This window comes from Crinia signifera, chromosome 12, assembly GCF_055691185.1.
Source record: "Crinia signifera chromosome 12, ASM5569118v1, whole genome shotgun sequence".
Classification (NCBI taxonomy): Eukaryota; Metazoa; Chordata; class Amphibia; order Anura; family Myobatrachidae; genus Crinia; species Crinia signifera.
The window spans coordinates 22,240,162-22,263,801 of record NC_139228.1 but is presented as its reverse complement, the minus strand read 5'-3'; the positions used below and the strand labels follow the sequence as shown (position 1 = coordinate 22,263,801).

Here is a 23,640-nt window from a genome sequence, read left to right as displayed (position 1 = left end):
TCCCAGTTTTGTGTTCATCACAATCACACACACAGCTAACCTTTACCTGCAGTATATATACACACACACACACACACACACACACACACATCTACCCTTTACCTACAGCGCGCACACTCACACTATACCATGTTCTATAATAAACTGCATTTATTTATTTATTTTATAATATAATTTGCAAACCAAATCTGAATTGCAGTACAAATAGAAGCTGTCCAGCGTTTGCCTGCTAAATGCAAAAGCAGACAGTATTTACCCTGCATGCAATATAATACATGTATTTGCACCCCGATAATGCCAACCATGGTTTGTCCAAGTTACTTAAATAGGTTTGCTTTCCTCCCAATCAGGGCACTGGATATAAAGAGGAAATCATGTTAAAAACAAAACCAGGCATGATTCATATTCAGAAGTACATGGTCTGAATCAGCTTTGTTAGAACATAACAATAAAAGCACAGAAATGGGTAACACTATGCTACACTGCAAGTGGGTTAGATGTAACATGTGAAGGGAGAGTTAGATTTGGTAGGGGTTTTTTCAAACTGAAATCTAAGTTGCAGCGTCTGTGGGATACATGCAAAAGCAGCCAGTATTTACACTGCACAGAAACAATATAAAATGTATTGTTCCCCATGCATAGTAAAATGGTCTGTTACTTGCTTTTTTTTTTTTTTTTATCTGGCCCATAGACCCTGTAACATTTATAATGGTTATTCAGAATTCCAGAATGTGCAGATTTCTCACAACACAGAATTTGGAAGATTTATGTCAACGGTTTATTGTCCACTTATATCACATAAATACAGAGTAAAGAGCTTCATGTGCGCTCTCCAAAATAAGTATACAAAAAAAAAACTGTGTAAAGCGAAACAACTTCTATTATTTGACAATCTTCACTGAAGTAAAATAATAAAATAAATCTCAGCTCCACCCTCCAATAAAGCACAGGCCACCCTTTCAAGATTTCGGTTTTCTTTGCTAGTTACGTTAAATCAACTGGCATCTTTATGAAAAAAAGAAAAGCAACACCAATACATGGCACTAGATGTGGTATGGGTGCTTTAATTCTACCTGTGGTGCTGCTAATTCTTGGTAAGCTGTGTTCTTGTCAATAAAGTTACAAAATGGCTGCCACAACTGCGTGCACGAGACAAGTGCTTTTGCAATTAAAGCTTGTGTGAGTAAACCAATGCCCTCTCCATTACATTTTGATCAATGTAAAGGTCAGTAAAGAAATTAAATCTGCAATAAATACAAGATTTTCTACTCGGTTTATCAAACCATTACATCTTGTGAGGGGGATAAACGGTGGGGATTGCCGGAAACAAGCAGCCCTCGCCGGCCGCTCACCCTATTCTACGTTCCGGGGGAATCTGACGGCGAGGATTCCCCCCAACAGCAAGGGTCGCGGCTAATCTAGGGAGCCCACTGCATTCAGCCACGAGCCTCACTGTTTTAGCGGCCGCCCAAGCCGTTTCCTCATCACTGCAAAAAACCTAGAGACGTGGAAACGGCGTGTGCAGGGGGTCAGGTGAATACTGACTGTGCGAGCTGTGACAGTGAGCAGTCAGCACTGCTTACTGTCATAGCTCGCAAAAAAACATGGAATATACCCCAGTGATGGAAGCAGTCTGTAGATCTAGTTATGTGGTGTAAACAAGGCAAAACATTTAATACAGAGAAACATTAGGCCTCTTCAGCTTTGAAGGTTATAATAAATACTAGTATTTTTTAACATATAATTATAGTCGTTTGCCAAGCTTGAGACAGAGTAGCGTAGAATGTTCTGGGCTTGTTGTATCACTTCTCAGTAGAAAAGGCTCTTTTCATCATAGGTGGAGCAGACTTTGACACATCAAAAATAATTTCCAGAGGCGGGTTGTTAAGACAGCACCAGTCCGGTATCCGCCCGGTCTGGTTATAATATTCTTTAGACACAGAACGACTCCCAAGGATATCCTGCAAGGCTCCGAATATCGCTCCTGAAATGGGAAGAGAAAAATCAATATAGTAACCCCTAAATATCACATTTTGAGGATTTTAATGACTGTATCATGCACTAGTAAGCCTTTTCTGGATCAGACAATAGTCCATCTGCACGCACAAGCTATAAGTACCCAGAGAACATGTATACATTACCTCCAAGCCAGGCCACGCAGTTGGATTTTGCAGGAGGAGTGTGAACCTTGAAGGTCTTGGTGGCGAGAGTTTCTTTATATTTTGGCTTTTCGACCAAGTATCGGATCTCTGCCAATAACCGGTGAAGGAATCCTGGTAGCATAGCTGTGCCGCCAATAACCACAATGTTTTCAGCCAGTTGTTTTCTGGTATCTATAGGACACTGATATACAGAAATCTGGGATCAGGGGATCTTGCTAATAATAATAATAATAATAATAGGCCATCTGGAGTAACTGAAACAAAACGGTATTCTAGAAAGCATTTACCAAGCACATTGTAGAACATGACAGAAGATGATTGGTAGAGTGTACATGTGGAGACATTGGATTTTACATTATAAGGTTTGGTATACCTCCCTCTAATGGGGCATTTTCTAAGCGATCTCACTAGACGTGTGTAGGGGCGATAGCGATGCCTGGCCCTGCGCGCCACTATCACCCGGCAATTAATATCCAGCATGCTGGATAAATCTAATTAATCGCCGATCAGGACCGGTGTTCTACCTGGAAAACACTGGCCCTGACCGATCTCTCAGCACAGAGCGCTGTCACATCGTAGTGTGCTGAGCGATCTTGCTGAGTGTGCTGAGCAATCTAGCATCCCTCAGAAAGCTCAGCAGATCTCTACATGTGTAGGCCTCTTACGTGTGTGTCGGCCACTCCATGATTTTGAACCTACCATCATGTTCTTTTGCAGCATTATGTAGATCTGCTCTAGCCCGAGTTATGTTTTAGGGCATTACCTTGCTGCAGGATGAACCTTTGACCAACTAGGACCAGGACCAGAGGATGTAGCATGGCCCTGTATGATGCTGGCATAGGGTGAAAGTCAACGACTCGGGATGCAGCAAAAGAGCCAAATATAACCACACTTCCGTCTAATGGTGCAGGCAACATTACTTACAACACACTGGTTTTCACTGCAATCTCCTTACTTTCAGAGTTACAGATGGAGCGCCTCTCAGCCAGCGCCGGAGCTCGCCAGAATGTCCCTTCTGGGACGCTCCATCTAACTGGGACACGCAAGCGCCTCACGTGCACGCCTCCCATTCCGGCAGCTGGCGGGTGGCAATCCGACTGCCAGACCCCCGCTGAATGAGAGCTGCTCCATCTGTATAATCATCTGCATTCCTTATTTAACTGCCAACTTCTTACCAAACGTAGTGTAAAAGATCAGAGAACATACAATTGTGACGCTATTGGCTATGTGTAGTTGTGTTACCTGCACAAGTGAATCCAATATCAATGTGGCAATAGACTTCTCTTCGTTGTCCTGCTCAAAGAGAATTTCTACAACCGAGTCCCTGGGGATGAGAAGAACAGATCATGAAGCGCTGACACAAGTTGCGTTAAGGTCCCCCATACACTACTGCGATAACCCGCCAACTAACCCGGCAGCTCCCGGTGCTGCCGGATTGCATACGGTACTTTGTATACAAAAGCACTGCGTACAGTGTATCGTATGATATCCCAGTTGAGTACTATGGCACGACCATAGTATTGGATGCATCATTCATTGCTTCCCCCAATATCAGCACACTCATCTCCTAACACAATCGGTACGGTGAGGATTTGGTTATGAGTTGGCAGCATGGATGGTGTTACGGTGGTTAGCAGTACTGCCTTATAGCACTGAGGTCTTGAGTTCAAATCCCACTAAGGCTCTTACTGTGTTAAAGTTCTCTGTTTTCCTCTGGCTTTCCCTGACCATCCAAAGCCATAGTGGTAGGTTAGTTGGAACCTGACCCAAAAATGAACCCAGTGTTTGTGAGGCAGGGAATACAGGAGGAACTGATGTGAATGGGCAAATGCAAATGAGCTGTGGAATACACATGCACTATAGAAATAATAATAATAATATTAAATTAAAATAATTGCGCCTGTGCACACTTCAATATCAGACATGAAGGGATGGACCCATTAGAAAAAGGAGCACAGTCCTTCCCATCACATCCTAAAATACTATTTCCAATAACTTTATTATCATTACAAAATCTAGAACATCCTTATACCAGTGGTTCTAGCGGCTGCCAATTACTTTGACCACAACTAATTTTGTTCGGTCCTGGACCAAGAACCCGCGGCATCCCCAGCAAGACTCTCCAGCATCCCAGGGTGCCTAGACACACAGTTTGGGAACCACTGCTATAACCCGTTCCTGATCATAGATCCCACACCTGTAAAGTATAACATTGCACAAACCTTTATAATCTGCTATCTGGGATACAACGGGCTTTATAGTGCTTACAAAATTAGCATTAGATATGTGCTGGTTCTGATTTACTCTGATTTCAAAGCAGGATCTTATTGGCTATCCCAAATCACATGACAGTTGTTGATAGCCAATAAGAGCCTGCTTTGAAATCAGAGTAAATCAGAGCCTGCACATCTCTAATTAGCATAAACACCTTTGTTCTAAAAATGAAAATCAGACCTGATCGCTCCCTTGACATGCAAAATCTTCTGTCCATCTAGGGGATAATCCACGTCAGGGGGTGGTTCAGGACGCTACAAAAAGGTCCAAAGTTTGGAGTCAGAGACTGAAAGAACAAGAATTTCTGCGGGGACAAGAAGTACACAGACAAAGAGCCTACCTCTGACGTGCCGTCAATGTTAAACTTGGCGGCCTGGATCTTGAGTCCCCGCTGCAGGTCACTGACGAAGCAGATACGCACTACAACAGTAACACAGAGGGAATCAGCCAGGAAAATCCCTCATCATCTTACATGCTCCTGCCCAAAGATCCTACACAATGTATATATTCAAGGTATATGAGATATATTGATGGTGTACTACCCATCAGTATCACCATAACCTTTATTCTGGTTCACTCGCAAAGGCAAATTCCTTCTCAAAAGGACAAAACCTTGGGCCTTATTCTGATTCACTCTTTCTGGCAATTTCCTTCTTAGATGGACAAAACCATGCTGCACTGCAGGTGGGGCAGATGTAACATGTGCAGAGAGAATTAGATTTGGATGAGTTATTTTGTTTCTGTGCAGGGACTGCTTGATTTGTACACTGCAATATAGATCTCACTATGAAGTAAAACCCCACCCAAATCTAATTCTCTCTGCACAAGTTACATCTGCCCCACCTGCAGTGCACATGGTTTTGTTCATTTGAGAAGGAATTTGCCTTTGTGAGTGAACCAGAATAAGGCCCCGTATGTGCACCTTTAAACTTAATTGTACTCATTATTCAGGCATCGATACCATAGCATAGTAGCACCGTACCTTTAATGTCTTCCACTATATCTTCTGGGACACTGCCTGCAGAAGACATGCAATAAAACAAATGAGAAACCCAGGAACACAGGCCACGCCCAGCACTGCACAACAGACATGGCATATAGGGAGAGAAGAAAGCACAGGAAGGTTTCCTGTCCTCGGGCAAACAACATAAATCTTACTCATTACGGACGGGAGGCTCTGGTCCTTGGTTGTGCCTGTGTTGGCAGTGCATTGTTCCAGCAACTGAGCCTCCAACTCTCTGTACACAGAAAGAGAATAGAGTAAATGTGGATTAGAACACTTAGTATATTTTCTATGTAAGGCAGGTTAAGTTTATTGGCACCTAAGAGTCACAAGTATGCAATTGTTCCCATATACTTATAGAACTTGCAATATTTCACATTCTGTTTACATTTGACGTGTAATACAGAGCAAACTACTGCTCTCTGTTATCAACTATTAGTTTTGCAATTCATGGGATGACGGATCTGAAGTCTCTAAGTTCTCAAACTCCTGAAGGGTTTTATATACAGTACACACTGTAATTGTGCATATGGATTACAAGCCAACTTGTTTAGTGACCCCTCATTCTGTAGACATTGTTTATAGAAAAACAGGACAAGGTATTTGTGGCAAGCTTCTGCAAGTAGAACAGGTATACCCTTACACATAGGGGGTTATTCTGGTTCACTCGCAAAGGCACAATCACTCTCTAATGGACAAAACCATATGCACTGCCGGTGGGGCTGATGTAACATGTACAGAGACACTAAAGCTGGGTACACATATATACAATTGTCGGGCCGTTCTTCCGTTCTGGGTCGGACAGCCGTTCAATTGTATATGTGTGTACACTGTCCCGTACGAGCGATAAACGGCAAAAAACTGTCTTGTCCGTCCAAACTCGGTCGGTCGAAGGTTCTTTGCAGTTTAATTTTCATCCGACAGGACGGCCTCATATCGGAACAAAAGTGCAGTGTGTACGCACGTTCGATCGATATGCTGCCGTCCTTGCGACTATACTGCCAAAGCTGGAACGCCCATGTGGGCGTTCCATAGCTGCATGATCTCTCCTACAGCACATATAGACTGGTTATGCGTCTAAACTTTAAGAAGCCGCTTAGAGATATAGAGAGCAGCGGTTAAATGATCATTAGCCGCAGACACAAATAGAATCAATTGTGGACTCATAATAAAGATAAATATACAAAAATCTGGATATCAGTCTACATAAAAAATTCTAATAAAATCAGCCAAAAATCTGCCAATTCCCTAACAGCCTGAGACGGAGGAAGCGGCAGGGGAAGCTTAAGGTAGATTTACAGCATCAGGAAAGGCATTCAGGATCGTCCTGCCCGCTGCACTAACATCCTAAATTATCCCTCAGCATACAGCAGGTCGCCCCGTGCCCCCTCTATATAGCTAAAAATGGCCCTGGGTGGAAATATTACTGTTTTACAAGCACAATTACAATTACCGCTAAACCCATCCACGGCTGATACATAATGCGCCCAGCGCACTACAGTCTTCTCCAGCGGCGCGGAGGGGGGGTTCATCTTGTTTGCAGCCCAGCTTTCAGAGAGATTCATTTCAATGGACCTCAAACAGCAGCAACTTCAATTTCCAAAGGGAACGACACATGCAGCGTTTGGGAACCCCAGTAAAATCCCGACTCCCAAAAGCCCAACCTGCACCAGCCCTGGAACTCTGACTCCTCACACAGTAGCTCTGCAGCTGCACCACGCACCCACCAGCAACACTGTACCCATAGGCATGGAGGGACAGGACAGCCCGGGTCGCGCGACTTCGCCCGCAGCTACAGTATGAATCCCTGGCACATACATGACTAGGGGACACTACCATGCCTCACACAGGGGACCTGCTGCTCCTTGACTCGGTCAGTAAGATCCACTAGATCCAGAGGGGGTTGCAGCACTGGTACCAGTCAGACACATCCAGATCCAGGCACAGAGAGAGCGACTGCAGCAGCGCTGCCGGCTGACTAAAGTTTACACGCATAACCCGTCTACATAGAACTTTAGTCACCCTGCCGGCTGACTTATATATATATGACTATCGGCAGGGTGACTAAAGTTCTATGTAGACGGGTTATGCTCCAAAAACTGTGGAAGCCCGTACAGAGCTAGACACAGATATTAATAGCTGGAAACAACTGTTGTGTAACAAATAATCACTCATATCACACCAGTGAAGGGAATTAATAATTGAATGACACACAAGGATTTGCATATGACTGAGTATGGATGCCAAATTATTCCAGACAAAGGATTAATTACTAAAGAAGGAATTAATGCATTCACATGTACACCTTAAATCAAACTGCCTATATGCAAATAAGAAATAATATATGAAACAAAATAACTTCACACATGGTCTTTTTAAGAGAGAAGCTACCAGAATACAGCCCCAAATTACCTGTTTAAATAAGAAAATATTGCTCTCCGATAAAACTCTGCTAACTCCCGTAAGAAGCTTAACCAATGAAGAACTAACCATAAAACAGTTACATTGTATAACTGGCAAGCAGCCCAGAAAACAGATCAAAGATTCATGATATAAGCAGAACTGAAAAAGATACAAAGTACAAAAATATATTGAAAAAGATACTGTACATAATTTCTTACCAGCGCTGTTGCTAGACTTGATCTAGAGACCAGACTGACAGGCTCATAGTCCCTCTATGCGGATGCCCTGCGCACCATCTACCGTCTCCCCACTCAGTGCAGGCACAGGAGGAAGAGCCCCAGGTCAAGGAAGGAGAGGCGCAGTGTAAGGGGGTCACAGGAGCAGAAGTGGTGCAGTGTATGGGGAGCAGCAGCACCGTGTATATGGAGGAGTGGCGCCATGCACATAATGAGCACCAAACTGCTATAAAGCCGGGTATGCGACTACAGGGTGACTACCGCAAACTGACAAGTTGCATACCCGGCTTTATAGAAATAATGAACTACAATAGTTACAGTTGCGGTAGTCACCCTGTAGTCGCATACCCGGCTTTATAGCAGTTTGGCAGGGTGACTACTGTATCTCTTGCGGCGGATGGCGGTGTCGGCGGTCAGTGTCGGCGGTCCCTCTGGCGCAGGGGAAAAGACCCTATTTTGAGTGGAGATGGGGTACCTGTCAGCGGCCAGCCTGACACGGCGCTGCCACTGCTGTATCTCCCCCGCTGCTGTATCTCTTGCGGCGGATGGCGGTGTCGGCGGTCAGTGTCGGCGGTCCCTCTGGCGCAGGGGAAAAGACCCTATGATTGCCGGCGCTGCTGTATCTCCCCCCAGCGGCCGGTCCTTGCGGCGGATGGACAGTCAGTGTCGGCGGTCCCTCTGGCGCAGGGGAAAGAAATAGTACTATTTTCCCTGCGCCAGAGGGACCGCCGACACTGACTGTCCATCCGCCGCAAGGACCGGCCGCTGGGGGGAGATACAGCAGCGCCGGCAATCATAGGGTCTTTTCCCCTGCGCCAGAGGGACCGCCGACACTGACCGCCGAGGGACCGCCGACACCGCCATCCGCCGCAAGAGATACAGCAGCGGGGGAGATACAGCAGTGGCAGCGCCGTGTCAGGCTGGCCGCTGACAGGTACCCCATCTCCACTCAGTAGCCGCAGGGACCCCCCTCCTCCCGCAGCACCCGGGGACAGCTTCCCCCCTCTACCCCCACAACACCCGGGGACAGCTTCCCCCCTCTACCCCCTCCAAGCTATATAGATAGATCTATATAGATCTATATATATATAGATATATATCTATATATATAGATATATATATATAGATATATATATCTATATATATATATATATATAGATATATAGATATATATCTATATATATATATATATCTATATAGATATGTATATCTATATATATATATATAGATATCTATATATATCTATAGATATCTATATATATATATATATAGATAGATATATATATATATATATATATATATATATATATAGATAGATAGATATATAGATATATATATATTAACAAGGAAAGGCAGGGCTGACCCAGGTCTACGACTAGTCAGTTTGCGGTAGTCACCCTGCCAAACTGCTATAAAGCCGGGTATGCGACTACAGGGTGACTACCACAAACTGACTATACTCCCATACCCGGCTTTATAGAAGTTTGGCAGGGTGACTACCGCAAACTGACTAGTCGCATACCCGGCTTTATAGAAGTTTGGTGCTCCGTGTGTGTCACATTATGTAATGCATATTGAAATATTAGCAACTGTGCCTTGTATTATCCTTGGCCATTTTAAGGGCTATTGTCTGTCTGCTTGTGCCTCTCAAATTTAACTGCGGGACCAGACCGGCATTTCTATACTGAAGTTTAGTAGACGCGTACCCCGTCACTTTTGTTTAGGTTCTGTACTCACGCCTCTTTGTTTTGGTATGCCCTTAACCCAGCCCATTATGATAATTTTGTTCATATATATCGTGTCAAAAGCCCAAATCGAGAGAGTGTGTACGGTGGTACAATCTTTTTCTTGCGACTGTTTGGACGGGAGTACATCGGACGTCGCAAGTAAAATTGTACAGGTGTGTACGCGCGTGATCGGCTGTTGTTTGTGGACGGTCCGACGGGAGTACAGTCGGCCAAACGGTTGGATTGTATATATGTGTACCCAGCTTAAGCGGCTTCTTAAAGTTTAGACGCATAACCAGTCTATATGTGCTGTAGGAGAGATCATGCAGCTATGGAACGCCCACATGGGCGTTCCAGCTTTGGCAGTATAGTCGCAAGGACGGCAGCATATCGATCGAACGTGCGTACACACTGCACTTTTGTTCCGATATGAGGCCGTCCTGTCGGATGAAAATTAAACTGCAAAGAACCTTCGACCGACCGAGTTTGGACGGACAAGACAGTTTTTTGCCGTTTATCGCTCGTACGGGACAGTGTACACACATATACAATTGAACGGCTGTCCGACCCAGAACGGAAGAACGGAAGAACGGCCCGACAATTGTATATATGTGTACCCAGCTTTAGAGATATAGAGAGCAGCGGTTAAATGATCATTAGCCGCAGACACAAATAGAATCAATTGTGGACTCATAATAAAGATAAATATACAAAAATCTGGATATCAGTCTACATAAAAAATTCTAATAAAATCAGCCAAAAATCTGCCAATTCCCTAACAGCCTGAGACGGAGGAAGCGGCAGGGGAAGCTTAAGGTAGATTTACAGCATCAGGAAAGGCATTCAGGATCGTCCTGCCCGCTGCACTAACATCCTAAATTATCCCTCAGCATACAGCAGGTCGCCCCGTGCCCCCTCTATATAGCTAAAAATGGCCCTGGGTGGAAATATTACTGTTTTACAAGCACAATTACAATTACCGCTAAACCCATCCACGGCTGATACATAATGCGCCCAGCGCACTACAGTCTTCTCCAGCGGCGCGGAGGGGGGGTTCATCTTGTTTGCAGCCCAGCTTTCAGAGAGATTCATTTCAATGGACCTCAAACAGCAGCAACTTCAATTTCCAAAGGGAACGACACATGCAGCGTTTGGGAACCCCAGTAAAATCCCGACTCCCAAAAGCCCAACCTGCACCAGCCCTGGAACTCTGACTCCTCACACAGTAGCTCTGCAGCTGCACCACGCACCCACCAGCAACACTGTACCCATAGGCATGGAGGGACAGGACAGCCCGGGTCGCGCGACTTCGCCCGCAGCTACAGTATGAATCCCTGGCACATACATGACTAGGGGACACTACCATGCCTCACACAGGGGACCTGCTGCTCCTTGACTCGGTCAGTAAGATCCACTAGATCCAGAGGGGGTTGCAGCACTGGTACCAGTCAGACACATCCAGATCCAGGCACAGAGAGAGCGACTGCAGCAGCGCTGCCGGCTGACTAAAGTTTACACGCATAACCCGTCTACATAGAACTTTAGTCACCCTGCCGGCTGACATATATATATGACTATCGGCAGGGTGACTAAAGTTCTATGTAGACGGGTTATGCTCCAAAAACTGTGGAAGCCCGTACAGAGCTAGACACAGATATTAATAGCTGGAAACAACTGTTGTGTAACAAATAATCACTCATATCACACCAGTGAAGGGAATTAATAATTGAATGACACACAAGGATTTGCATATGACTGAGTATGGATGCCAAATTATTCCAGACAAAGGATTAATTACTAAAGAAGGAATTAATGCATTCACATGTACACCTTAAATCAAACTGCCTATATGCAAATAAGAAATAATATATGAAACAAAATAACTTCACACATGGTCTTTTTAAGAGAGAAGCTACCAGAATACAGCCCCAAATTACCTGTTTAAATAAGAAAATATTGCTCTCCGATAAAACTCTGCTAACTCCCGTAAGAAGCTTAACCAATGAAGAACTAACCATAAAACAGTTACATTGTATAACTGGCAAGCAGCCCAGAAAACAGATCAAAGATTCATGATATAAGCAGAACTGAAAAAGATACAAAGTACAAAAATATATTGAAAAAGATACTGTACATAATTTCTTACCAGCGCTGTTGCTAGACTTGATCTAGAGACCAGACTGACAGGCTCATAGTCCCTCTATGCGGATGCCCTGCGCACCATCTACCGTCTCCCCACTCAGTGCAGGCACAGGAGGAAGAGCCCCAGGTCAAGGAAGGAGAGGCGCAGTGTAAGGGGGTCACAGGAGCAGAAGTGGTGCAGTGTATGGGGAGCAGCAGCACCGTGTATATGGAGGAGTGGCGCCATGCACATAATGAGCACCAAACTGCTATAAAGCCGGGTATGCGACTACAGGGTGACTACCGCAAACTGACAAGTTGCATACCCGGCTTTATAGAAATAATGAACTACAATAGTTACAGTTGCGGTAGTCACCCTGTAGTCGCATACCCGGCTTTATAGCAGTTTGGCAGGGTGACTACTGTATCTCTTGCGGCGGATGGCGGTGTCGGCGGTCAGTGTCGGCGGTCCCTCTGGCGCAGGGGAAAAGACCCTATTTTGAGTGGAGATGGGGTACCTGTCAGCGGCCAGCCTGACACGGCGCTGCCACTGCTGTATCTCCCCCGCTGCTGTATCTCTTGCGGCGGATGGCGGTGTCGGCGGTCAGTGTCGGCGGTCCCTCTGGCGCAGGGGAAAAGACCCTATGATTGCCGGCGCTGCTGTATCTCCCCCCAGCGGCCGGTCCTTGCGGCGGATGGACAGTCAGTGTCGGCGGTCCCTCTGGCGCAGGGGAAAGAAATAGTACTATTTTCCCTGCGCCAGAGGGACCGCCGACACTGACTGTCCATCCGCCGCAAGGACCGGCCGCTGGGGGGAGATACAGCAGCGCCGGCAATCATAGGGTCTTTTCCCCTGCGCCAGAGGGACCGCCGACACTGACCGCCGAGGGACCGCCGACACCGCCATCCGCCGCAAGAGATACAGCAGCGGGGGAGATACAGCAGTGGCAGCGCCGTGTCAGGCTGGCCGCTGACAGGTACCCCATCTCCACTCAGTAGCCGCAGGGACCCCCCTCCTCCCGCAGCACCCGGGGACAGCTTCCCCCCTCTACCCCCACAACACCCGGGGACAGCTTCCCCCCTCTACCCCCTCCAAGCTATATAGATAGATCTATATAGATCTATATATATATAGATATATATCTATATATATATAGATATATATATATATATAGATATATATATCTATATATATATATATATATAGATATATAGATATATATCTATATATATATATATATCTATATAGATATGTATATCTATATATATATATATAGATATCTATATATAGCTATAGATATCTATATATATATATATATATATATATAGATAGATATATATATATATATATATATATATATAGATAGATATATAGATATATATATATTAACAAGGAAAGGCAGGGCTGACCCAGGTCTACGACTAGTCAGTTTGCGGTAGTCACCCTGCCAAACTGCTATAAAGCCGGGTATGCGACTACAGGGTGACTACCACAAACTGACTATACTCCCATACCCGGCTTTATAGAAGTTTGGCAGGGTGACTACCGCAAACTGACTAGTCGCATACCCGGCTTTATAGAAGTTTGGTGCTCCGTGTGTGTCACATTATGTAATGCATATTGAAATATTAGCAACTGTGCCTTGTATTATCCTTGGCCATTTTAAGGGCTATTGTCTGTCTGCTTGTGCCTCTCAAATTTAACTGCGGGACCAGACCGGCATTTCTATACTGAAGTTTAGTAGACGCGTACCCCGTCACTTTTGTTTAGGTTCTGTACTCACGCCTCTTTGTTTTGGTATGCCCTTAACCCAGCCCATTATGATAATTTTGTTCATATATATCGTGTCAAAAGCCCAAATCGAGAGAGTGTGTACGGTGGTACAATCTTTTTCTTGCGACTGTTTGGACGGGAGTACATCGGACGTCGCAAGTAAAATTGTACAGGTGTGTACGCGCGTGATCGGCTGTTGTTTGTGGACGGTCCGACGGGAGTACAGTCGGCCAAACGGTTGGATTGTATATATGTGTACCCAGCTTTAGATTTGGGTGGGGGGTGTACTTCAAACTGATATCTATATTGCAGTGTAAAAATAAACCAGCCAGTATTTACCTTGCACAGAAACAATAAAACACCCATTTCTAATTCTCTCTGCACATGTTACATCAGCCCCACCTGCAGTGCACATGGTTTTGTCCATTAGAGAGCGATTGTGACTTTCCGAGTGAATCAGAATAACCCCCATAGTCACCTTTCCAAGTATTAGAGTAATCCATTTGGCCTTATGTATGTCTAACTATACTGTGCTCTATCACAGTCTTGCCGCTTTCACCTCTGCGACATCTCACGCATCAGACCATTCCTCTCCACTTACGCGACCAAAATTCTCATTCACTCTTATCTCCCGCCTTGACAACTGCAACATCCTTCTCTCCGGGCTACCTTTCGCCCCTCTTCAATCCATTCTTATCTTAGGCTCATCTTCCACTCTCGCCGCTCTACCTCCGCCTCCCCCTCTGTCTATCTCTTCACTGGCTCTCCATTCCTTTCAGAGTTCTCTTTAAACTCCACACCACCACCTACCACCACCACCACCACCTACAAGGCTCTCTCCATCTCCACCGCTCCTTACCTCTCTTCACTGATCTCTATCCACACTCCCTCCCGTCCTCTTCGCTCCGCCGCCGACCGCCGCCTGACCTCTCACCTAATCACCTCCCCCCCCACTTCCGTGTCCAAGACTTCTCTCACGCTGCCCCCCTGCACTGGAACAACCTCCCGCCACCCATCATGCGCTCCCTCAAAACCTACTTCTTCCGACTAGCCTATCCCTCCTCCTCCTAATCTCTTTCGTTCCTCCTATCCTGCCTCCCCTACCCCTCCATCTGTTACCATCCGTTCCTACTTATCCTATTGTCTTTCATTCGTCCACCCACCTCCTTTTAGTATGTTAACTCTTATGAGTAGGGCCCTCCTTCCTCACGTACTCACCCTACCTCTTTACCTCGCCTGTGCTCCTGTCCTGTTCTTCCCTTCCTCTACTTCATCTTCAGTCTCCTCGACAATTGCGACACCTACTTCAGAATTGATGCCGATTTTAGTTCTACCAGCAATAACCCTATTTATGCTGTATTTTATCTTCACACCCTGTACGTTACCTTGTAATTTGTTTTTATGTTTGCTATGTACGGCACTGCGGACACTTTGTGGCGCCTTATAAATAAACAAACTACTACTACTTGTAAGAATGATCCATAGTTCTAAGACTAAACTCAGACAGCCATGCTATAAAAACAAAGTATATAATGTGAACTCTTACTTGTGAATGGCTTTCCCACCCAAGGGAAGAGACTCCCAGCAGCTGAGAATTGGAATACCTTCATATATCTAACAGGTGTTAAGGAGAAATCAATTCTATAGCAAAGAAAGACATTTACTGCGGTATTCAATTATTCCCGATCGTGCAACGCTCACAAAACACAGGGGGCGGGGACTATATATTGCTGAAAAATCTCCCTATTCAATTGCGTTGTGTGAGACCACACCCCTCATGTTCCGCACAAAAATACACATGGTCCGTGAAAGGCTGCTGACCTATGTATTTTTATGACACTTATTGTAGCTTTTAAGTACTCTTTTTGGGGGAATTTGGTTGCCTGTCTAGGGCAGGTTCACCAAACACCCCATAAGTGCCAGTCTTCAGGGCTAATAAGAGTCCCAGCGTGCTAATTAATAGCGGTACTTTACTGCAAGCCTTTGGCCTAAGTGCTACATAACTTCCACTAGGAGGAGACTTTTAGCCAAGACACTGTCACTGCTTGGGAGTAGGACACACACCGCTGTAGAAGGTTATCATCTCTACTAAAGGTGTAGCAGGTTATTGTTTTATATGTATAGTCTCATATAATTATAACATTTCTTTGTATAGCATATATGCGGATACAGGTAGAACTAGACTCTCTCGATATCCACAGTCCAAGACGATTGCGGAATTGATCCCGAGTGTCAGCAGAGACATCAGGTGTCCTGGGGCAAACAGCACAGATGGAACCTGTACAGACAGAAAAGAACCTTATTACCTATGTCTCATAGTACGTCCCATCATGCATCAGCCTTGCTACCAGATGAAATATCAGGCCACTGTTAGCTATACCCTGCTTCCTGAGCAAACATCATTTATAGCATTAAGCTTTTGTACCCCCCCCCCCCCCCCCCCCAGCACAGTGGGTACAAACTAAATAATACGCACAATAATATCATGAACAACATAGTTACCATGCATATCGTTGGCTAAAATCCCACCATGTGTGCCCAGCTTAATCTAATTTCTTCCATTTTTTTAATCTATAATTTATCCTAAGCGTTGTGAAGAAATCTATATTGATTACAATTCATTTCCATACCTTCTGTATAAGTCTTCATAGAGTTCTCTATCACTGCTTATTGTAGAAAGAGGATTACTTTCCTGCGTCTGCCTGGTAAGGACTCCCTCACCCTGACTGCCAACTAGACTGATGTTGCGTATATCTTATGGAAGAAGGGAATTCCTGTTTAATTTACACCAGGCATGTCCAAACTGTGGCCCTCCAGCTGTTGTGAAACTACACATCCCAGCATGCCTTGCCATAGTTTTAGCATTTCCTAATAGCAAAACTGTGGCAAGGCATGATGGGACGTGTAGTTTCACAACAGCTGGAGGGACATAGTTTGGACATGTCTGATTTACAGTGACTTCATACAGAGAATATGTTATTTGTCTTTTGACAGTTGTCCTAGCATGTGAGAACATGCTATAGCTTATGTTGTATCAGTGACATGTAGTGAACCCAAAAACAGGACAGATATTCCACCGCTGTAACCTACATAGGCAGAGCTTGTCCTAATTATTATTTATTTTACTACCAGCATTAAAAAGCTGGGACTAAATGAGACACATAGGTTTATAACCAGCGCAAGTGTTTTAGGCACCGTATACTAGCATCTTAGATGTGTTTATATCCTTAATTGGTACTTTATCTCTCCCAGGGCTTTGCTAAGTCTCCCCAACGTGGCTGGTGGGAACTAATAAGCAGGTACCTTATCTTTTCCCAAGGATTGATACAGCTGCCCTAGGCCCTTATTCTGGTCCGTTGCACGAACACAGAGAGTTCGTGCACCCACGGTGAACAGACTGTTCTCTGAGTGCCCGCACCCAGGACAGCGGGTGGGGCGGCCCCGTCAGCATATGGGAACGCCCAGCGTTTCATGGGCATTCTCATGCTAATGAGGCTGCGGGAGACGGCCAGCTGACATCAGCGGATGTCAGCTGGCGCCCACTTCCGTCCCAGTGTACACCCCTATGTAAGTGACCATCGAAAGATGTGGGAGGTTCCCCCTATCCTGCGAATGGATGTTACTGTGTAACATCCATTCACAAGCCCCTGCGAACGAGTCACTCACTCAACTGGGTGGTGCCAGCCAACCATTCGCAAGACGGGGTTTGGTGAACTCGCAGACCAAAATCAACCAGAACAACCCCCCTAGTTACTTAAGACCCCCGTATCTCCAGAGAACGGTACCTCAAAGTATTTAAACAGAACTCGTGTCAGAGTCTCCCTGAAGTGAGAGGGCGACAGCACCGATTCTAATATGACAACACGCCGGTCGCGGGGATTCACCAGCAGATGTCTGTAAAGAAGAACACAAGCTGTAGACATACTTAGAAGTGCGAGTAGGTCTATAAGACGATAAGAAAGCCTCAGTCTGATGTCACATGTCCATAGGTTACTAATATAAACCTATATGTAAGAGTAATATCTTGTGACACACACTATGGGTGAAATGTAATAGGATGAGAGATTCAGAAAGTGAGAGATTTGGTAAGAAATCTCCAGTTTTTTTAAAGCGGCAATCATTTACACTGCAAAACCAGTGTGATTTTGCAGTGTAAATGATTGCTGCTTTAAAATAACTGGAGATTTCTTACCAAATCTCTCACTTTCTGAATCTCTCATCCTATTACATTTCACCCCAGGTGTTCAACCTTCATATTCAGAATAATGCATATAAGAGATTGCTATATACTGGCAGTGACTTTTGCCGATCACTATGTATATTTGTTTTTAAAAAAACACCATCCATTTCCCAATGTTGCATAGTTTACGGGAGAAAAGGACATATCCTTGCGATGGAAGAGACATTTGCTTCCAACTCATTTCTGCATGCATGTGATTAATGATATTATTTGATCATAATGCAGGGTTGCCGACCCTCCCGGAATTCCCAGGAGTCTCCCGAAAATCGGGTCCCCCTCCCGGTCCCCCGGAAGGGTGGGCAAGGGTGGGCAACCCTCCCGGAATCTGGGGGACTCCCCTGAGCCCCCCGAATCGCGGCATGTAAATGCCGCAATCCGCGGGTCTCAGAGGAGGGGGCGGAGCTAAAATGGCACAATCGCGTCATTTTAGCCCCGCCCCCTCCATGGATATCAGTCATTTCTACAATTTCCATCATGGGGGCGGGGCTTAATGACGTCACCATCAAGCCCCGCCCCCTGATCGGGTAAGGAAAGTCTCCTCTCCGGGCTTCTCCCGGAGAGGAGCATTAAAAAGTCGGCAACCCTGTCATAATGCATATATTATCATAACGCAAAGACCACACTCCATTAGTTAGTACATATCCTAATATATGCATTAGAACGTGTTTATGGTCTTCCTCATCAGCTCCTTCCAGAGCATACGGAGCTGCTGGTAATACCAGCAGCTGAGCAGCGGCGCCGGCGATGATGTGGGAGCGCGCACTGGGCCAGCTTTTGACCTAAAAGTAACTGAAACTACAAAACGGAGCTGCTTTAAGCTCAAAATCACCCAGTGTGTATGGGTCTCAAGAGTAAATGCACCAATATATGAACCTTAATGATGCAGTGCAATAGACAGACAGCATTGCTCCGTACCTGAAATACAGCATGTGGATGAACTCCACCAGATATGAATACAGTTCTTCAGTGTTTATATGGTACTGAACTACTTTGATTGGCTGTGAAGAGAAAAAATATATATATACACGAGGCACCATAATTTGTAGCAAGTTACAGGTTAGTTCGAGTTTCTTTCTCAATATAAGCAACTATAACACAACACAATATAAGGTGTAAGATACAACGTACATACTAGGATTTGGATTAGCTGTAGATGCTTTAAAATCCCCAGGGATATTGGTAACACAATAGTTACAGATCGTACTAGGATTTAGCAGCTGATGACAAGTGATCAGATACACTGTAGAGAAGCCAGATAAGAAATTAAGGGCCTGATTCACATTTGATCAGTCCCCGGCATATTCGCACCAGGGACCGATGTTTTAGCTCTGCGCATGCATATATTCTCTTATGTGCAGGGCTGCTGTGCGGGCGCCGATAGTGACTTGCACAGTCACCAAGGTGTTTGTTTAGGGGGTCAGGATGGAGGCGGTCCCATGGATACGAGCGTGCAGCTAATGTCACAGGACGTCAGACACCCGCCACGTTCTCGGAGCCGCACGCCGCAAATATAGGTCAGTCAAGACTGACTTATATTTGCGAACAGGGGAAGAATCGCCGACCATCGAATGATTTCACCCCCGTACGCTCCCCTGTGAAGGGATGTTTATGCTAAACATCCATTTGCAAAGTGGCGGCGAGGGGGGGGGGGGGCGCGGCATTCACTCGCCCGGTGGTGCGGCTTATCGAGCCAATGTGAACCAGGCACTAAGGAATTGGTACTGAACATATTATTTTATCAAGATTTAAATATATGGTACTTGTTTAGTTTCTCGGCGGCCGATATATCGGATGCGATATTGGCCGATCCAATGCGATTTTTTTACCTGTTCATAACCCCACTATCCACTACGCATGGAGTTGATTTTATATAGAGTGGCGAGCGCAGTAATCCGCATCCGCTCGCCACTCTATATAAATTCAACTCCATGCGTAGGGGATAGTGGGGTTAAAGCATTGATAATTACATTGCTGCATACAATATTGTATTTATATTCTATACACATAATAGATGTGACGCTTATACACTTTGTAAATTCTCACTCCTATGATCATCTCTTGGTAAAAAAAAAAATAAAAAAAAGGATTTTAAACTTTTGCATTGTGCTTGCTATCCTAACGACTAAATGGGCCAAGTGGGTCTTATCTTCCTTCAAATTCTGTGTCTGTTACTAAGAAAACAAACAAACATTCTCAACCTCAGCTCACACCAAACAGTATTAACCCCTTCAGTGGTGTTTTTTTTTTTTTAGAGAGCGCTCCCCACTGGGCAAGTTTTTTTATAGTGGGGTAAAAAAAGTGGATACACATGCGCAATCCCTACTGCTTAATAACAAATAACGTATAACCACCAAAGTTTTTTTATAGGGAGTGCTCGCTAAAAAAAAAAACCCACATCACTGTCTCCCCTGGTCCGGGCAGCACCTCTGAACCGTCAATCAGCTCTTGCCTGGCCCTGCGCCACGGCTCGTCGTCTCTGCATGCTGCGACCCGGCTTGTCATAAGCCGGCGCCGCAGGCTGTAATGTAAAAGCCGGGGGGACGGGGTGAGCCGGGGGCGTGGTGGAGGGGAGGGAGCTGGGCAGCGCTGAAGCTGCCTGAGTTCAGCGATGAACTCAGCAGCGCTGCCCGGCACTAATCACTGGCAATCCCGCAAATTTTCCGGACTTGCCAGCCTGGGCATTAAGGCATAGCCCGGAAAATTCTCTGTATTCCGAAGATGGAAGTTCTTTAAAAATGGGATGTTGCTATGGGCAACCAAACAAACTGTTATTTTCTAGAAGATGCAAAAGTAGATTCCGGTTGGTTTCTATGGGCAACACCCCATCTTTAATAGAACTCCCATCTTAGTAAATAACCCCCATTGAGAGAAGACAACTCTCTTACTCAGACTTGACTGCTGGGAGAATAAGATGGGGTTGCTAAGCGTCGACATTAGGTACTGCTGTGCCCAGATAATAGTCATAGTGACTGCAGCAAATCACTTTCCTTGAAAATTCCTTGGTGGTACACCTGGCTGCAGTAAATAATCCGGGAGGTTTGATTTATGATGCAGGGCAACAGGAGATAAGAACTTGAAACGGGAGTCTCCCGCAGGATACTGGAGGGTAGGCAACTCTGCCACAATAAGCTACAACAGATATCAACCCAAAACAAACAGCAAATCTGTGGAAGCCAGTTTGCAAATAACCCTACAGCTCTACCTTCTTTATTAATCGTGAATTCTGCCCAATAATTACCTTCGACATGCCAGGTTTCCGGATTTCGCTGCTGATAATGCATCTTGGTCCAGTTTCCCCAGCAAAACCGCACCTTTTAAAATAAAAATATGTTTCTAGAAACTTTTTTTTAAAAATTCCCCAGCATAGGACGGCGGTGCCATTAACAATGATGCCAACAAACAACAACTTTTCTTAATAATGATCTTAATCAATAAAAGCTATGGCATTAAGGGAATAAACCAACACAAGCATTCAACCTGTACATTTTGGCTGTCAATAATAAGGCATTGGTCACGTAGCAAGCTATTATATGACGATTCATTTGCAGCTGGTTCTACCAGGGCTATTTCTCAAACAACTATAGAAGGAGAACACATTCGGTGTCAAATACAGTCACGCATGCTACATACCAAGACAGAATTTATTTCTGTCACTGGATTTAAAAGCAGGCCGGGCAGCATTTACATGCCTGAATCCGGCCCTCTGTTTTCTGGTGTTTCTAGCACATTTTGGTCTGTATCTCAGCACAGACACAAGCTATGTGCTAAAAGCACCAGAGCAGAGAGCGACACCACAGGCAGGACAGGGAAACTGCATGGGTTGAGGAAGGTGCAGGGTGCTAGAATAAAGACTAATTAAGTATTTGAACTTGGAATCAGGGTAATCTATCCTGTAAGTTGAGTGACTTTAGTGACTGCCCCTTACGGTAAGCTGATACTATGATAACTACATGTAGTGTCGGCCGCTAGATCGTTCCATTGGACATACAGTACATCCAATGGGACAATTCAATGAACAACAGATTGGGGTTACACACTATACAATGGATTGCTCCAATCCATTTCGGAACGATATATTGTAAGATAGATAGCATAGTGTGTACCCAGCTCTAGAGTAAACCTACTGCAGATTTCTAGAAGGGCCACATGACTCACTGCAGGGGCCACCTAGGCATCAATCCTTTAGAAGGGCTGAACACAGTCCTTATTCTCAGTAATATATTCAAACATTTAATGAAAGGGCCATATACCATTGTTTACTCGCACCCCATCTCCCATCTAAAGAGACGGGAGATTGCGGGGACGATAGTCAATTCATTTTTTTTTCTGGTTCACTATGGCATATACTATATACACACAGACTGTATATACAGAAACACATACAGTATGCACACATATACTGTATATACATAAACACACATGATGTATGCATATACTGTATACACACATACTGTATATACACAAACTATGCACACATATACTGCATGCACAAACACACACATACTATACACACACACACAAACACATACTGTATATACACAAACACATACTGTATGCACGCATGCACTGTATACATACATATATACACACAGTATAAACACACACATAATACTGTACATAAACATACTGTATACACACACATACTGTATATATGCACTGCATACAGACACATCATACACAGTATACACCCAGATACTGAATACACACACATATGAAGAAGGACAGACGTGCAGTGACAGCACCATACTTAGTACCCCGGAAGAGCAGCTACCAGGCCCCTGGGCCCTGCTCCCCCTGGTGACCCGCACACCGCTCTGCCCGTCCCCGGTACTCACTTGGTGAAGGCCTCCCCTATATCGATGACCACTGCGGTCTTCTCGCCCCCGCTGCCCAGGCCCTCGTACAGCGGCATCTCTGCTCCCGGTCCCGGAGCCCGGCTGCAGCAGCACCACTCACATACACAGGGAGGAATGGGAGGGGAGTGCGGGGTCCTTCCACACAGCCCGGGCTGTCTAATGCAATGCCTGTGTAACTGCTGCTGCTGCTGCTGCTGCTGCTGCTGCTGATGATGATGATGTGGTACTGCATTGTACTGCACCATCACATCTACAACTGCACTGTACTGCACCATCACATCTACATTCACTTATCACATTCACAAAGTTAGGTGTGTGGTGCGGTACCATCATATAAATGGGCTTTTTTGTCACCAGTACGGTGGTTGTGTATCCATAGGGTAAAGGTGGCCATCTACAGATCGATTGTCAGTGTGGCTGGTTGGAACAAAATATGGTAATGGATGATAGCAAATGACAGTTGACCATTTGCTTTGAATTGCTGGAAAACTGCCCAAAACTGTAGCTCATCTATTAGCAGGTTTTTGTTCCAACCAGCCAGATCTGACAATCGATCTGTAGATGTTTGTCCACCTTAACATTATATATTGGCAGAAGCTGTTCAGTTCCACCAAGATTTTATTTTCCGAATTGAAAATATTGATCAAGTCACCATTAAAAATAAATACTCCATTCCATCCAATTCCAGAAGACGCTGGGGACCTTTTGATGACAGTCACCACACACAACCTTTACCATGAATATCATACCCTCCAACATGACCCGTTCCATTGGGTACAAAATGCTCGGTACTGCTTTCCTAGCAAGGCGCCCATCGCATTAATCGTGTACATTTTTATATGGC

General features: G+C 45.1%; 1 protein-coding gene across 1 annotated transcript; it reads right to left on the bottom strand.

Annotated features, from left to right (window-relative positions):
• Positions 1-764: 764 nt before the first annotated feature.
• Positions 765-22,931, bottom strand: ACTR10 (actin related protein 10). Its single transcript, XM_083167359.1, has 13 exons — positions 22,776-22,931; positions 21,179-21,251; positions 18,856-18,938; positions 17,486-17,594; positions 15,871-15,978; positions 15,247-15,314; positions 5,595-5,674; positions 5,419-5,454; positions 4,777-4,856; positions 4,617-4,690; positions 3,405-3,486; positions 2,142-2,343; positions 765-1,984 (listed from the first exon to the last, which is right to left on the bottom strand). Exons 1-13 carry the CDS (start codon positions 22,850-22,852, stop codon positions 1,803-1,805), a joined length of 1,254 nt encoding a protein of 417 aa, XP_083023485.1. The 5' UTR covers positions 22,853-22,931; the 3' UTR covers positions 765-1,802.
• Positions 22,932-23,640: the final 709 nt, after the last annotated feature.

What these genes read in the sequence shown, in the direction of transcription:
- ACTR10 (XM_083167359.1), bottom strand. Translation starts at nt 22,852, where the DNA reads ATGCCGCTGTACGAGGGCCTGGGCAGCGGGGGCGAGAAGACCGCAGTG. An exon ending in GAGAGAGTCTAGTTCTACCT is followed by an intron (nt 15,315 to 15,870) that starts GTATCCGCATAT and finishes AACACCTGTTAG; the next exon opens with ATATATGAAGGTATTCCAAT. An exon ending in GGTGGGAAAGCCATTCACAA is followed by an intron (nt 5,675 to 15,246) that starts GTAAGAGTTCAC and finishes TTCTGTGTACAG; the next exon opens with AGAGTTGGAGGCTCAGTTGC.